This window comes from Tinamus guttatus, unplaced genomic scaffold, assembly GCF_059628265.1.
Source record: "Tinamus guttatus ecotype Peru unplaced genomic scaffold, ASM5962826v1 Tinamus_guttatus_pri_ptg000060l, whole genome shotgun sequence".
NCBI classification, from domain to species: Eukaryota; Metazoa; Chordata; class Aves; order Tinamiformes; family Tinamidae; genus Tinamus; species Tinamus guttatus.
This window is the reverse complement of record NW_028288594.1, coordinates 8,178,646-8,195,581: the sequence shown is the minus strand read 5'-3', so window position 1 is coordinate 8,195,581 and position 16,936 is coordinate 8,178,646. Positions and strand designations below refer to the sequence as shown.

Sequence of the window (16,936 nt, the reverse complement as noted above, 5' to 3'; positions counted from 1 at the left end):
GGTTTTGAGGCGGTGTTAAGAACTGTCCTAGTTGGACCCTCGTGCTGCTAACACACCTGACAAATATTCCCAAAGCACTGCATCTGGAGACAATACCTAGAAACGATATGAAAATAAACAAGAAAAGACATTTCCTTCCTAGCCCTAAATGACAACAAAATGAACCAGCAAGCTGCTTCTGAAGTAAGTTGTACTCACAACTTCACTGCTTGAACGCTCAAAATTCAACACACATCTGTAGACTAAAATGCACATATTTGAGTCAAACAAGAAATGAAATCAGCAGGGTCAGAATGTGGGACCTCTGCTGTAGTCTGCTAATGCTATGACCTTTTGGCAGGTTAGTTCTCCTTTTCCTGGTTGCAAAATGCAGCTCAAATCCAGTCAAAGTATTTGGTCACTCACAGACTAGATTTTCATTCTTTCCAGGTATTGTAACAAGAGGCGCAAAGATTATAAAGGGTTTTAAGGCCAAAAAGGCAGGTATGTGCTGGTAAAACAAAGAAAAAACAGTGGGAATAGTCACACAGAAGAAAGTGATCTTGGCTATGGGAAACAGTCATCACTATTGTGAGCCACCAAGTACAGTATGGCCACAAGGTGGCCCTACAAGGTCTCCTAACCTTGTTATTAAGCTATCAAGACCTGGGATGCAGTGTTCAAACACTACTCAGCTAACACCACAGTGAACACTTTCCATTAACACTTATGAAGCAGCACATGGTAAAAGCAAGACTAAGCCTAGTTTGAATGGAACACATCTAGATTTTGTTCCTTATGTCCAGAACTAGCTCCAGTGTAGTATTTCACCTCTCCTGAGGGAGATGAAACTTTTGTGTGGTTTCATATCATGGGTTAGGTTGTAATTCCAGTTGGATTGCGATAAAATGTGGAAGTCTCTTCCTGAATCCTGGTAAAACAGCTGGCTGTTTGATACCCAGTTCAGTGAGAGCTTGATCCCAAACAAGTCCTTCCCTTGGAGATGTTAGAAGGTTCGAGGCTTCACAAGGTGGGAAGTGCAGAAGCTCCTTCCTCTACAGTTCAGTGGTGAGTAAACATTTCGTCCTTGCTGTAGCATCCTCAGTTATCGGGCTAAAAAGAAGAAAATGAGGCCCTGTAAAATACACTGCTCCAGAAAGATCTGCTATGAAGGATTTCAAAAAAAACACACAGACTTTTCAATTGGATAATGTACAGAGGGGCAAAGAGTATGATTTTCACAGAGTGTAGAAGCAGCTTGATTGCCATCCACCTCCTGACTGCAGGAGCCTTCCCTTTGTAAAAACACTCACTCAGCTCACTGCTAAGTGCCTCATGGGCACGGCAGGGAAGGGGTAGCAGACAAAAAGGTTTCTACAGCTGTTGCTTCCTGGCTTCCTTACAGTTTGGAAATAATCGGGGGGAGGAGAGCACAACAAACCCTTGAACAGCGATTCAAATACTGTAAGTTCGTACCACAGGTCTAGCCTAGCACTAAAAGATGTTAACCACGTAAAGAAACTGAAGTGAAATGATAATGAGAAAAATAACCACTTCATAGCACTTATAATGACAATAGTTTCACCTCTAACTTCAGCAACATTAGTATTCGTTGTTTCAATTCATTTTTCCTTTAATTATTTCAATTAAAAAATGTTTTCTTCCCCTTCAAACTATGTTATATAAAAATATGCACACTATACATTAGCTGGTCTACTGATTTTTAAAATTTCCAATGCTGTAGAAAGAACTACAGTTTACTAGCACACAAAAAAACAGGTACTGTATCCAAATGGCCACTCTAACTACTTAAGTGGAAGTGGTAGGTGGACACACTTCCTTTACATAGGCTCTGAACTGCAGATGAGATCCTACCTTGCAAGGACTTCAGATGTTTGCTGGGATGCTGGCAATCCAGCTGGTGATGACAGAGCCTCCATGCTGTCTTTCACTGCCTTCAGAGCTAAGGCAGCATCAATTCCCAAAGGTCCATTTTGAATCAATCCCGTCTGAATGGGGAAAAAAGAAACAGAAAAACAGAAATTAAAAAAAGCAAGACAAGATACACATGTTTTCAACTGAAATTTTCAATTTCAATCATTTACAAACCTGAAAACTAAAGCTCATCATGTTCTATGGTGGGGCTTAGTAAATGGAAATCCCTAATGGAAATCATGGTGTTTATCTGCTATGTAACACAGCAAAAATGAAGTTAAAATATTTAAATATCAACAGGATATGTATATCATTTGATTTATTCAGGCCGGATTAATTTGCCTTAGTTTTGCTCTGCTGCACTATTGTACACTAGGCTTTCAAATCACTGCAAACATGAACAATCCTACTAAACATTTAATAAACAAAACATACTTCTTAAGTTTTTTTTCTTTAATCCATGACAAAAGCTTTTTCACTACCACCCCTCCCCACCACCCCCCTTCTTAAAACTAGCTCCATCATGGCTGAGGAATGGCTGAAGAACTCACTGGCACTATCCACCTCGGGGTTATCGTGGGCTGGGAAGACACCTATGAAAAGCAAAGACATAGTCATTAGAAAAGGTCTGGAGTAACAGAAAACATTCCAACAACACTGTCCTCAGAATGATCTCAGATATTCATCTGCTGCTGCTACAAAATATCTCTGAACAGGGCTAGTCATAGGCTACAGGTGAGGTGACTGCACACAGAAGGGTAATTTTTGTTCACACAGGATACTGTCAGTCACAGAATCCCACTGCTTTCAGTATACAGCCCTTTCCAAAAGGCAACTAAGCTCATGGTTATTTTTTTCTGCTTTATGAACAAAACTTAACTAAGAGCACACTTCTGTGAACAGTTTAAAGACCTTCCTCCTTCCCCTTTTCCCTGCTACATACTTTATAACTCCTTTTTGTCTTAGCACAATTTGTAAGAGATATAGAAGAATCCTTCACTTGTATTAAAAGTTTATTTTTGAAGATTTTTTTTTAATATGTATGTATGTATATATGTATACACACACCCACACACTTTTTGAAGCATTATAAGTAAGACCAGTATCAGGCTGGCACTTGTAGGAGTTCTAAGGTAAGACTAAAGGCTCTCGTGGTACAGATAAAAAGCAACTTTGGAAACAGATGCAGGTTATTTCCCTTCCATTAAAGTTGTATGTGGCATATGTGCCACATACATATCCAGATCTGTCACTAGCTCACTCTACGGCCATAGGTACAAGCCTGATAGACAGACTAAGCCAAAGCAGAGTCTGTAACTAGACAACGTTTCCTTTTGTGTCAACAGCAAAATCTGTTGCATGAACAAGGAAAGAAGCTTGGTTTTGAAATACATTTACCCGCGGGGTGGCTTCTGTAAAGTCAATTAGATTTTCTGTCAGTGGCGTTACTGAAACGTCCTGGTCATCTGGAGCGCTCTGTGGAATAAAACAGTCGAGTTATAGACCAGTGTTCTTAACGATCGCTGCCCTTCATCAGGCTTGTTCTCTAATAATCTTTTCATATGACCTTTTTTAATAGCCTTTTCATTTCACTACCAACATGCTGGAAACAATCTCGTTGCCATGAAGCCTGTGAAACTGCCCAGTGCTCCTGGGTACAGATACGTTATTGCTGTATTCTGCACGGAGGTCAAAGTCTGTGAGCTGAGGCTCCAAACTCAACAAAAAAGTGATAACAAGTCAGTGACATCAACTAAATAATGCTGCTTTAGGGCCACAACAAATGAAGGGAATGCTGCTTCACTGATCCAGAACAACCCCTCGATCTGCTGAAATAGCAGCAGAGTTCAGTTTACTACTGTCTTTTGTTTTGGATGGGGACAAAGGAAATTTGACTCCTCCATATGATGTCCAATTAAACGTTACCTAGTGTTTAAGGTAATCAAAATACAATAGTTACACATTTCAATTTTAAACTTTTCTCTCTGTGATTATTTTGTTAGGAACTGCATATATCAGTGTCATCACTACTGTCTACCATTGGGATATAACAGGCTTTTGCACAAGTGTAAGGAAAACGATAAAGCACTTCAGAAGTAGTGCCAGGCAAACAATCTGGAAGCGCCATATGAAATGGACTTCAGAACCATCTATATAGTGTCCTTCTCTACACCAGAAAGTACTCTTCAGTACTCACACTCAGAAAGAGCATCCCAAAGTAAATGTTATGATAGGCACTCAGCAAGGTCTCTTTTGCCAGCCTGAAGGCATCAACAGCTCATGTGATATTCAAAAATCTCCTGGGCTGGCAGGTGACAATACCTTTAAAACAGCAACCTCTTCAGCTGGAGTCAGATCAGCTGGAATCAGCAACTCTTCATGGTCAGAAGCAACATTATCCTCATTTAATGCATTCCTGAAACAAGAAAACATTCTCACCACTGCATTGCATGGATGGCATGAAACACACAGTGCTGCTTTCCTGATAGCTTAGCCCAGAAACACAAGTGCGGATGATCACAGTGAGCCAGACAAGAGACTGGTGTTTGTGAACACATTCAAGTAATTGCTTTGCAATACTCAGTACCTCTAGATCACTGCTCTGTTTTACAGATTCAGAGAACAGCTGTGTAGTTTGTATCCTACAGACCCAATGGTATTAGTATCTTCAACCTTGAACAAGCTTTTCCAGCACATCCTTTGTCTACACAGAACTGAAGTTTTCACTGCTGCCCTCTTAATTTTCCATTTAGAGCCAAGGGCAGTAGGATATAACAAATAATAGCTGTCTCAGAAAATCTAGGAGATTCCCTTACTACTTGCTAGGATACAACTCTGAGTCCTGGCCCACACAGATTGACCACTGCAACACGAACTAGGGTCAGTCAAAAAATTTGCCTAGTTAGATATAGTCGCGTATGGGAAAATTATGCTCAACTGATCTAATTGATTCTGTCTTTGACAGAAGACAGTAACTTTACACACACAGAGAGCCGGTAGCCTAGTCTTGCCATACTTCCTTTCTGAGTAGCAGATTTTGAAGATGCTGGGTTTAGTCCTGTTTAGAAAATGATTTACCAATGAAGGCAATCTCAGCATGAGACTTTCAAGGAAGACTGATTACTTCATATGCTTTACCTTTCTTCGAAGCATTTGATACTCCCTGTTCTTGAAAATGAGACAGTGGCTGAGGTAAAACTTGGGTTCCCACCAATCACGAGGTTTAAAGGAATGAGAATTTCTTGTAGAGAGAAATAGCACTTACAATGCTCACGGGCCAAAGAGAAAAGAACCTTGTGCCCTATTGAGAACAAAGCATTCTTGCATTTGCTACTCCTTCATTTTAAAGTTGTACTGCTGCCAATTTCAGTTTAGCCAGCTGCAGAAATACATACACAATCCTAATGCTAGAATCAAATACATTATTCTTTAATAAGAGACTGCAAAAATCCTTTAGAAATAAAGACAGTACAGTGAGCCAATCACAAAAATCCTCTTTTGTATTTGGAAAGAAGAGATCAAGCAAATGAGGAAATACATATTTCTCACCACAACTAAACATGTAATTAAAGCATTTCGTCTATGCACAGGGGAATTAGAGAGAAAGGTCAACAGCTGTAAAACAAGCATATGCACCACTGAGAATCTTCATTAATAGATTGTTTTCCCTAAAGGTTACAGGGATGTGACTACTATAAAGTTCATGTACTAAACTGTCTCAAAATATTAAACAAAGCATTGATAAAAATGATACTGTCTGATTGAACATACCATAAATAAACATGAAAGTGATAAGTTATAAGTGATGGTGATAAGTGTATTTCATATTTTTCTATATAAATGATTTCCATTTTACGGGAGGAAGACAGAGGCAATAAGGTAAAATGATCTCTTTAAAAGGACTCAGAGAGCCACTGGAAAGATCAGAATTTAGCCAGAATTTCTGAATCCCAAGCCTTGAGTTCCTAACTTGCCTAAGTTTTCCAGTTACTTGTCAGACATGAGGACTGCATTATATTCCTAGATTTTCAGATCAATACCCTGTTCTAATAGGAATCTTAAGAAAAAAAAAACTCTTCAGAGGATTTCTATGCTTTTATAGTTTCAGACCTATGTTTGTTTCGTACAGGCTAATGCTCCTCCTTGAAAGCGGTTTAATCAGCAACTGCATGGCTGAAGAATGCTAATGACAACCATATACTCCTGTACTGGCAGCTTTGTTTTTCATTTTTTTAATATCATCCATTTTTCCAAGTCATGAGAAAGCTAGCAGCATATACAGAAGTGACTCCCCCCTTTCTCTCCTCTGCATGGAAGATGTGTTTGAGTGACCACTCTCCTTAACTGTCCATCTTTCCCAGCCCCTTTCATGCCAATCACTATGTGATTCCCTTACCCAGGGAACATTTTTCTCCAGAATCACTTACGGAATGATGGTGTTTGAGGCAGAGATTGCTTTCAGCAGCTCTCTTGGTTCTTGAAATGCTGGGCTGGTTGTTGGGGGACTGCTCTGGTTTTTGCCTGCTGGAACACTCCTGTACAAACAGAATAGGCACACACTCTCACTGCAATATCCCTATGTGCTCTTTTTCATTAACTGGTCTAGAAATTACATATTATAATGCTTTATTTTTTATATTCCTGGTAGTTTTCTATCAAACCATGTAAGTTTGATTAATTCATAAGGAAGTGACAGGTTTTTGTACACAGCATTCTTTCTTCACTGCAGAAGAGCTATTATAAACCAAACTCTTCCCCCTTCCCACACTAAGGTTGTTCAGGGGTCAGAGATGACTTCAGTATTTTGGTTTGCTGTTGAAACAACTTTATCAGATTAAAGTATGGGAGAACAAAATAAATATCTGGATTAGCTTGTACATAAGCATACTTTGCACCTGTAGTTGTTGCCGTTTTTCATCTTAAAAAGGCTTCATACTTACCAGATTAAGCTATGCTGTAACAGTAAAGCGAACCTAAAAATGCCCTTTCAGAGGTAAGACTCAATGATCACTAAGCCACAGAAATATCATATTGAATGTCAAGACTCCAGAGCTCCAGAGTCTTAATGCTGGATTTGAATAATTACATCCTATTGCTACCTAATCTAGCCAGTACCTGACAGCAGCATCCTGAACACTGGAATTCTTGATACCTCTCAAGTTGTCTTCTCTTGTGACCTGAGAGAAAAATGGAGAAGAAAAGTATTTTTTTGATACCTGTTGCCATTTGTATCAGTTCTGAGATACACAGAAAGGTTGAGTTCCTTCCTCCCAGCACTGATGTGCACTCTTCATCCCCAGCTCATGGACTTAGCATGAGTTCTACTATACTAAAACTTCAGGGGAATTGAAAAAATAACTCAGCAATGCAGCCAAATAAAGCATTGTTTATTATGAAATGTTCTAGGGCATGCTAGAAACATACCTATAAGCAGAGAATAATTTTGGTTAGGAGGGAACCTTTGGAGGTCATCCAGTTCAATCCTCACTCAAAGAAGGGATAAAAACCAAAATTACATTAGGTTACTCCAGGCCTCCCCCAGTTAGGTTCTGAGTATCACCAAAAACAGAGATTCCTTTTTGGGTAACCTGTGCCACTATTTGGCCACTATGACTGTGAGGAAATTTCTTCTTATATCTAATCTGCATTTCCCATATTATAACTTCTGTCTGCTGCCTGTTAAAAAAATAAGAAAAAATAAGTGTTCACCTTGTATCCTGTCTCTGTCTGGGCCTTCAGGATATTACTTTTCATCTCTGCTGGAAGCCATGTTGCTACCGGTATAGGGCTCTCTATTGCATTATTAAGACATTTATCTGTCAACTTTATCACTTCATCCTAGGCACAGAAAATTTTTATTAGAAGCAGTTCCCACATGGAAAAGACTGAGTCGAAGTCACGAACATCTCTAAATAACAACAAAGTCCCAAGGCAGAGGAAGAACAGGGAGAACTATCCTGAAAAAGAAAGTAATTTATTCTTTATTTCAGAAATTAGTTGTAAAATTACATGTAAAACACAAAGTTGTACAAAAGGCGATGCTTAGAAATGCAGATGCAAAGCATGAAGTGAATAGCAGTGAGCACTAAATTTGCAATAGATTTCACTGATTCAAGATCAAAGGGCTTGCTTTAAAAATCTGGCAAAAAGAGGCAGAGATTTGAGATAGATCACTGAGCTAAATGCATCATCTCAGACCTGCATTCTCCCTTCAGCTCTCTCCTCTTAGGATCGTTTATTATTCTAAATAATGTGTTTTCATAATAAACTTTCATTATTAGCTTACCAATCTAAGTTCTCTTTCACCTACTGAGCAGTAGAACTTTGTAATTACCAGTCTTGCAGAGGAGGAGCTAGGTTGCTACATAAACAAATGATCACAATGCATATTCATCCTGACCATATGCAATTAGTCATCACTTGACCTGATGGAGTTTTCAAGTACAGCAGGGCTTTAAACACTATTTATTTTAACAACGCATTTACACTGGCATAGCAGCCAACATCTTACATGGGTGTATCTTCAGTATGAGTTAATAGTTTGCTCTCAAAAAAAAAAATTAGGGAATTTTTACCTTAAAATCCACTCGTAAGTCAGGGCAACAGGTTAATGTTATTATCTACCTCTCCTATAACTAACTATATAAAAGCAATCTGGCAGCCTGACATATTCTGAGAACAACGAAAAATTAGATACCTTTTCAATACTGTATAATTTGCTAGGTGAATTCTATTCCTTCATTATAATATGTTTCTTAAGAATTCAACCTACTAATTGCTTTTTCATTACTGGCAGAAATTAATTAGCTGAGTGGAAACTTTGTGACCTTTCTTCTCAGGGTATAGCTCAGCAGGGGGAGACAGAGACCTACTTTCCTCACTGTACACCAATTTCTGGATAAAGAAATCTCCTTCCTCAAGGCAAATGCTCCATCCCTACAATGGGCAAATTTTAGCTAATTTCTACTTGCATGAACCGCAGCCTATCCAGAACAAAGGAGCCCATTGCATGGAGAGAGAGCAGAAAATACAAATCAAAAAGGTTATGGGAAGGCAAGTTAAAAAGGTGAATACCTGTCTCTTAACCAGCTAATCTCTGCTTCTAAGTTTTGTCACTAACTGGAAACACCAGCGATAACTCCTAGGCACTCAGACTTTGTAGAGGGGAAAAAAAATTCCCTCTGCTTGTCTCCTTCCAAGTAGTTTCTTTAGGTGCCCAACTGAGGGCTTATAAGACTAGGTGAAGGAGCACCCATTTTTAAACTTTGGCCACAGTCAGCAAGGAATACCGAGCTTTTTAAAACCTGAAATGAACACTGTCAAAATAAATGTTGACATATGTCAGCATAAACAAACAGAAACCACCATTTGTTAGCAGATATTAAGAGATGCACATTCACGAAATTCATGCACACCAAAAAAAATTTATTAAACATTTAAAGCGTAGTAATTTTACAGAAGCTACTGTGATTGTCAAATGCCTGGGATAATTAAAAACTAAATCATGATTTGTACTCTTGCGGCACCCAACACTTAACTTTTTACACTGGACCTTATTGAACTGGATAATGTAACACCCTCTGCAAGGAATTCCCCAGCACTAATCTGGTGCCAGTCTAAAAGAAGACATATTATTACGATTTTTTTTTTTTTTTTTTTAAGAAACAGCACGTAGGTAGGTCAGAAAGCATTTGGCACCTGACAGATTCTTAAGATATCTAATTTACAAGATGTTCAATGATCACTTAAAACAATTAGGCTGCTGTGCTTTGTCAATATTCTAACTCATTTAGATTTCTTACTGTTTCCATGTACGGAACAAAAAATATTTGTCCTTTATTCTTCAGCCCAAAGCACCATTTCTGTCTATGGAGCTAAGCAGTGACATAAAAACAGAATGCACAATTAAAGGCAGCAGCAGGATGTGTTTTCCCAAGCCTTTGTGCTTTTGAGCAATGCTTCTGCTGCCACTGAAAATCTCTCTGTGAACAGAGAAAGCGTCTACTATACACAGATTTTGAGCAACCTCCAAGTGTTCAAATTCAAAGATCACAACAAATAAAGGGAGGGGAAAAAAAAGAAGAAAGCCTTGCATACTTGCTCTTCTAACTTTGGAGCAGATTTAAACTATAGGCAAATGGGGTTAACTTTATTGCTCACTTCACTTTAGAAGCTGATGAAAGCAGAGTGCTTGTGTATTTAAGAGTTATTTGCTCTCTTTTGTCAGATCAGGCCACTGTGCTAGTGAAAGCCTGGAAGTGACAAAGTTGCATGCTTCCATTCCAGCAAAATTTGGCAAAGAGCAGCTAGGAAGAATAGGGCCATTCATTCCACCTTTCCTAATTCACATTCTGGAAAGGTTTCTCCCTTTCTAAAAGGGCAGGGAAGGCTAGATAAATATTTGCCTACCAAAGAAATCAAGCAAGAGCTTCTGCAAGTATAGAACTATGTAAAGACAACTTCAGCAGGCCATCCGAGCTGGGAAGAAAGAAGTTCAAGATTTTTAATTAACACAAAATAACTGAACAGTTCGTTGGCATCTGGCAATTACCTACAAAGTTGAAAACACAGCTCTACCTTCCCAAGCAGTGAACTAATGCTTTCCACTGAGGTATTTCATCAAACCTTCTATGGGTTCTGTTTAAACATACATTAGTATTTTATGCATTGGTAAAACTTAAAGGATATTAAACAGGCTGAAATTTGCAATTGCATACTTTCAGAGAGAACAGCTAGAACAACAGCAAACTCCAAGATCTAAGCCGATTTTAAGGTTTCAGTGGACATATAGCAGCCAACAATAATATATTGTCCCATTCTGTTCTGCCAGAAAAAGACACCAGAACCACTTCCTTTTATGAGTAACAGTGAAACGACATGCATGCACCTACATGCCAGTAAAAGTATATTTTGTAACAAACCCCATGTGAAGATATTTTTTTAAGCAGCCTGAAGAAAAACAGGGAAATAAAGTGTTTTTAAGAGTTATTCTGAGGTCACTCTTTTCAGAACCAATTTCCAAATGATTAATCTTCATCTCTAATCACAACCGGAGCGTTCTCATCCAGCAAACACTAGTCGACTGTAGCCTACCTGTCTCTGCAATCCAAACCCTGCATAATTTGACGTACACAGAAACATTCTCTCATCTTTGTTCAGCTTTTTAAACATCATTCTCAAGTAACCACTTAGTAAGCTAAATCCCAGAGCTGAAAAGCTTTGTTTCATCTTTTCCACTTGAGGAAAATCACTGATAATTTAAGCTTTCAGAATGCAATTTGCACTTCCTAAAAGTTGCTGATGTCTTTGCTTCCAAAAGGAAGAACCATGCTGGTGTACTGTTGATCCACAGATCACCTATTTCTCAGTTACACAAACATTCTTGCTCTTTAACCAGGGTCATTTCATGCCAGCCTCTGTAAACTCTATATTCAGAGTTACTCGGCTTCTCACATGAGAGCTGGACACCTGTGACTGTACTGTATTGGCAGCTCATGGATTAGCTCATTACAGGAATCTGGCAATTTCTAAAAGATTATTAATACAGTTTCGCTCCATAATCTACAGATTTTTTCTTCTGTTAAAAACAGAGCTCATCGGGTGAAGATCCTCTCAAATAAGCTGTGCACACTCGCTCCTGTTCATGCTGAGGCAGTGCTTTGCTGTAAGGAGAGCTATCGGCTAATCTGCTTAGGGACGTGGTAATCTTTGTAAGGCAGTCCCTAAGCAGAAAGGTACACAAGGCCTCCCGGGCAGCCCTCCTTAAAGGGCACCAGCAAAACGGCCTGTAGCAACAAGCCTATGGAAACAAAAGCCTGTTCTCAGAGAAAGAGGGGAAACCAATGCCTTGGAAAGGCCTTAGCCCAAACACGCACTACTAAAAGCCACTCGCCCAACCTGACTCATTTTACTGCTGAGGGAACAAGCAAATCGCCATTTCACCAGAAGGTGGATAAAACCTCAGACCTCGCTGCAAGGACAGTACTAAATACAGAGATAAGGCTGCAAGTTGTTTTACGGTTTCTTCTTACTCAAAATATGATAAGCAGCCTTAAGTTTTAGCACAGGGTAAAGGGATTCAATTCCTTTTTTTAAATAGGATTTATTTAGAGCGGAACCCTGGAGGGAAAAAATAAATTCAGTTTCTTTGAAAAGCAAAATCAAACAACCAACAAATTGAACAGCTATCACATACAAATGCGAGAGGGCAAACAAATCACCCTTCATGTGCTCTGCCCACTGTAAGGGCCTTTGCACTATACTAGGATTTTACAACCACAGCCCCTTGTCCAGGCTGGTGAGCCAAGCCACCCTCTGCGGATGCAGTTAGCTCTCCATGAAGCAGTAAATCGCCACACGGTCACTGCTGCTGTAAGGCAAGATCCTGTTCCCTCCATCTCTTTTTATTCATGCAGCTTATTTACACTCTGTCTCTGGCATTTCTTGCACCTCTCCACAAGCTATTTAACTCACAATTTCAAAAACCGAAAAAGTATTAACAACAAACAAAAAAAAAAAAAAGGTCAAAAATAGTTTTCTGACATTCTGTGATTAGATTGGTTCACTGAAACATCCAGTGATTACAGGAGGCAGCAGAGGAGATGGGGAAGCTAAGAGGAATGAAGGGCAATGGAGTCCTCCCCCTCTTCTGAGCAGGGAAGCTGTAAGATTGGCTCAGCAATGTGGAAATGCAGCCTGACTTGCTTGAAGGGATTTTTGAGAGCACTACATCAAGCCATGCCATTCCTCTCTGTGTAAACACAACCTCCACTAACACCTGTTTCAAGGAGCTGGTTAAAAACTACTTACTTAACAGGAGAGGCAGATTGCCAGCAACTTTACCTTAATGAAAGGTCAAAACAAAAGTTCTACAAGAATTAAAGTGTGTGATGGGAAAAAGAAAAACACCCAAAAAAGCCTAAAATCTGAAAAAAAAAAGGATGAACTATATATATAATCTACAGACAAAAGAGAAGAGAGAAGGGGAACATCTCAACTGCTTAAGCATCCCAAACATCACCAGGCTGCAGTACTAGTATACATATGTGCACTCTGATCCCCTTCCTCCTGATCTGATGCAGAGATTTACATAAAACAAAGTACTTGTATTTCTTTTACATTTTCCTAGCATTACTTACATTTCTTAAAAATCTTATAAATGGAACAGGTTAAGCAGATTTTTTTTTCAGAATTATCTGAACAAATCTCCGTGACCCAAGAAGGAGGAATAAAGCCCAAGTACCTGCACGTTTATGTTGATGTTGGGACGGGCAGTTGTCAGGGGGCTGCTGTGCTCTGCCTCCAGCTGTTTCAGCTTTAGGAGCGTGTCTTCAAATGCTGAAAAAGAAGGAAAAGACAACATCTTGCTAACGCCACCATACAGACATATTTGACTTGTGGCTCGCACTCTTCCTAAGCCTAACAGCAAAAGTTTTAAAGATGTGGATTAGCACAGGAAGGTGCGGTGGGGAAAAGCAACTTGTTCAACCTTTAATGCAATTTTCGTGTCTATAAACTTGATATATCTTAGACTATTCTGTACTACTGCAAGTTCACTATTGCTCAGATGGTGGCACTTCATTTGTGGCTAAACTCAAATCTCACAAAGAATTGCCCCTCTTTCCTCATACCCTTTGCCCTTGGAAATAAGCTGCTTCCATCTGAAACAGGCCAGATGCGACTGACTATGTTGTGCTAACCTGCAGGATGAAAAGGCATGGCAGTATCTTACACATCTCTGGAATAATTTCTAGCAAAATACTGCTACCAGAAAAATCAGAAAAGGCAGCATTTTATTAGCCAGTCAGAGCACGAAATAAATCTCATGCACGGTACCACAGAGTGACCTGAATTTGCCAAGGAGAGCCTTTACAAGGTGGTTCCTGTTGCTAAGTAAGTGCAGTCCAGCAGATACACAGACAGCAAGGCTAGAAATCTCACTGAGAGAAGTCTGCTTGTGAAACAGCCTCTCCTGAAAGATGATTCATTAACATTTTGGTACAGGACTTCAGCTGAACTAGGTGCACTACTTCATGTCCTGGAGGGAGCTGCACTCCAGTGTGAAGTGTTAAATTCATCCTTACATACACTGTCAAAGGGAGTTCTCTCAAACTGTTTTGGATTTCTGTAAGGAAATAGCCTCTAAACTATTTAATGAGCTAACTTTGACCCCAAATATGACATGATAATAGGAAAAAAATTGTAAATTCTCTTACGATCAGAGTCCACTCTTTCAACAGCAGTTTCCATTGTGCCAGGATGAGGGCAACCATCAGCATCTTCCGAAACTCCTGTGGTCAGGCCAGCAACCGGATGGCCGAGGGCATCATCAACACAAGTTTCTGGCAACTCTTTGCTGTCTAGTAAATCAACAAGAGGTACACTGCAAAGGCAGAAGGATGGGCAGAGATAGGAAGCATCACATCACCACTCTTGCAGTAACAACAGAAAGCTTTAACGTACACAACTGCTTTTTCAAGCTGGTTGCTGCTAACCAGGCACATTCTGTAAAATCTGTTTCTGGTAACTAACAGACACTGGCTGCCAGGGAGTTAGAAAAAAAAAAAAAAAGAGAGAGAGAGAGAGAAAACAGGAGATATTCAAGTCTCTAAAAGAATTGACTTAATTCCAGTGACCACAGGTCCACATTTTCTGTTTTTTCATCATGTAGCAGTAGAAAAAATGAAGAGGAGGAGGGAAGTCTCTAAGAAACTCCAAAAACTCCCTGATGTGTAAACTTCAAAACAGCAAAAGAGTGCAAGAGAATGAATCTTCAAGCAATCACAGTAAGTCCTACCCAGCATGTATATTCAAAACTCTTTCCAATGGCAAAAATACATTGATTTATATCACTTCTATTTATTATTATACCACAAGATGATTCTACTTCTTTCAAGAAGTAGGTAAGTTTTAATCTGGTACATGGATCTTTTTGGAAGAAGCATTTGAAGCTTTTCTAGCTCAAGGCACATTTTAGCATTTTACATAATAAAAAGAAAATTTGGGGGGAGAGAAGTTGATACTATTTACAAAAAGGGTTTTTTTTGATTGGTTTTAGTTTTACTAATTTGGATAGAATGAAAGCTTTGTAGTCAAAGTATTTTAAATGAATCACAGCACTTACACTGCACCCAAATGTTAGGAACATTTGTCTTTACTTCCTTGGCTTTCTAATAGAAATGCCTCCTTTTAATTTTCCTATCATCTGTACTTATCAGAAAAAAGTGGAAGAAAATATAAAAGTTAGTCATACTATGATGCTTATGTTATGCAAACAGTCAGGAATCTGTCATCCATCTCTTCAAAACTCAGGAACAGCTAAAGTTATCACGACAGCAAACTGTAACAGCTCGGTAAACAACAGCTGCTGCAGAACACAAAGGGTTAATCAGACAACCTGTGCATGTAACTGCAGTTTGGCTGTCTTCCCTTTCAATGAACAACTATATTTACATATGGTCTGGCTAAAATATCGGTTTGAAAAGAAAATCCATCAATTCTGAAGCTCCTATCACAACTTTGAAACTGATTAAATACCAACCGCAACGGAACTTAGCCTCATGCATAGATGGAGGAATTTCCTACCAGCCGTGGACTAACTGCTCATTTGCCACTAACGGGTTAAGGCCCCTTTCCCTCCCTCCAACCCCTGGAATTTGGAAGCAGTCCTGGTCGCTTCCAAGGGCTCCAGGAAGAAAACACCCTTCAGTGCAAGCACCCAGAAGAATTCTTTCAATGTTAAATATATGCTTTTGCAACAGATTATAGGATATCACTGCTTTAACAGTAATAATGTACTATCATCTTAGGACAATTTATTTGCTCTAAGACAAGTGGGGATCACTTGCTTGATTCTCTAGGCAGTGGAATGAGCACAGAAGCTGCAAGCAAATCAAAAAATATGAACATTTTCCATCTACTGCATAGTCTCTCTGTCTACCACTAATGGGAAATAGCAGGTAGCAAATGGTCTTGCAAGGATGCAACGACAGGTACACAGAATTTCAATTTTTAGAATAGGAACAGATGCTCTTACAATTAAGACAAGGAAGAAAGTGAAACTGAATCCCCTTATCTTGCTCTCAGAGGCTGTCCATGCATGGAAGTGAAATGTGTTTTCAAATCTCCCCAATGCCAACATTTTTCTTTGCATTTTTGCTGATAGATTTCTGTAAATAGCCTCCCAAATGTCCGGTATGACAAGCTGCATACAATTTTAAAATTTTGCCTATAGTGAGCTTATAGGTCCCTGAGGCCACAACACGTCGAAAGGAGCATTGCAGTACACTGCAGAGAAAATGGATGAACGACAGAATTGATCTCTATTAGAAAGTTGCTATGATAATTACACTATCTCCCTTTCCTCAGGGACAGCTGCAATATTTAATAGACGGACAAGAGAGTTAATTTTGAAACCTGTCCGTTAGAGATAAGGGCAGTCTTGAAACACGATGACATATTCAACAGGAACCCTCAGTATGTCTAGAGCTGCTTCAGAAGCAGATTACCACTTACACTGAGACGGCAGAAGTTTGTAGAAAAACTTACTGCCATTTTCTGCCACGAGATGGAGGCCTGGCCAGCGTGGCAAGGATTCAAACGGGCTTCACCTCTGCATCACAGGAGGGCTGAGAGAAGCCTTGTAGAGTCAAGGTTCAAATAGTCAGTCCTATTTTTCCTCCAGACTGATCAAAATAGCTATTCAGCCACCCCTCAAGGGCTGATCACAAAAGAGAAGTCATACTGCAACTTGAGTTTGTATTGCTATTAGTATGTCAGACCTTAATACAAACACCTGTTAGGAAGTATACATTTCTCCCAATGCCTTGGATGTAAGCATCAGGAGAAAGGAATTGCTGCCTCAAGCAGCTTAGGTTTCATTTTGTTTTGCAGATGCGCTACTTAACTACCCAATATGGCCAAAACACCTTTTGAACCAGTTGAAGACTAGCAGTGAGCCATCAGACTCTCTCTTCTGTACCTTCAAAAGTATCTCAGAAGACCCTCTCCCCTCTGCACAAGG

The 16,936-nt window shown here is 39.5% G+C and overlaps 1 protein-coding gene across 1 annotated transcript in view; it reads right to left on the bottom strand.

Annotated features, from left to right (window-relative positions):
- Nucleotides 1–16,936, bottom strand: part of EPB41L5 (erythrocyte membrane protein band 4.1 like 5) — a 51,808-nt gene continuing 34,872 nt past the window's right edge. The window contains exons 16-25 of the mRNA XM_088519584.1: nucleotides 14,130–14,296; nucleotides 13,157–13,251; nucleotides 7,624–7,752; nucleotides 7,030–7,091; nucleotides 6,342–6,449; nucleotides 4,237–4,330; nucleotides 3,313–3,390; nucleotides 2,466–2,507; nucleotides 1,855–1,988; nucleotides 1–1,092 (exon numbers count right to left, since the gene is read on the bottom strand). Of these exons, the coding sequence (XP_088375710.1) occupies nucleotides 1,035–1,092; nucleotides 1,855–1,988; nucleotides 2,466–2,507; nucleotides 3,313–3,390; nucleotides 4,237–4,330; nucleotides 6,342–6,449; nucleotides 7,030–7,091; nucleotides 7,624–7,752; nucleotides 13,157–13,251; nucleotides 14,130–14,296 (967 nt within the window). The 3' untranslated portion in view covers nucleotides 1–1,034. The remainder of the gene's footprint in view (nucleotides 1,093–1,854; nucleotides 1,989–2,465; nucleotides 2,508–3,312; nucleotides 3,391–4,236; nucleotides 4,331–6,341; nucleotides 6,450–7,029; nucleotides 7,092–7,623; nucleotides 7,753–13,156; nucleotides 13,252–14,129; nucleotides 14,297–16,936) is intronic.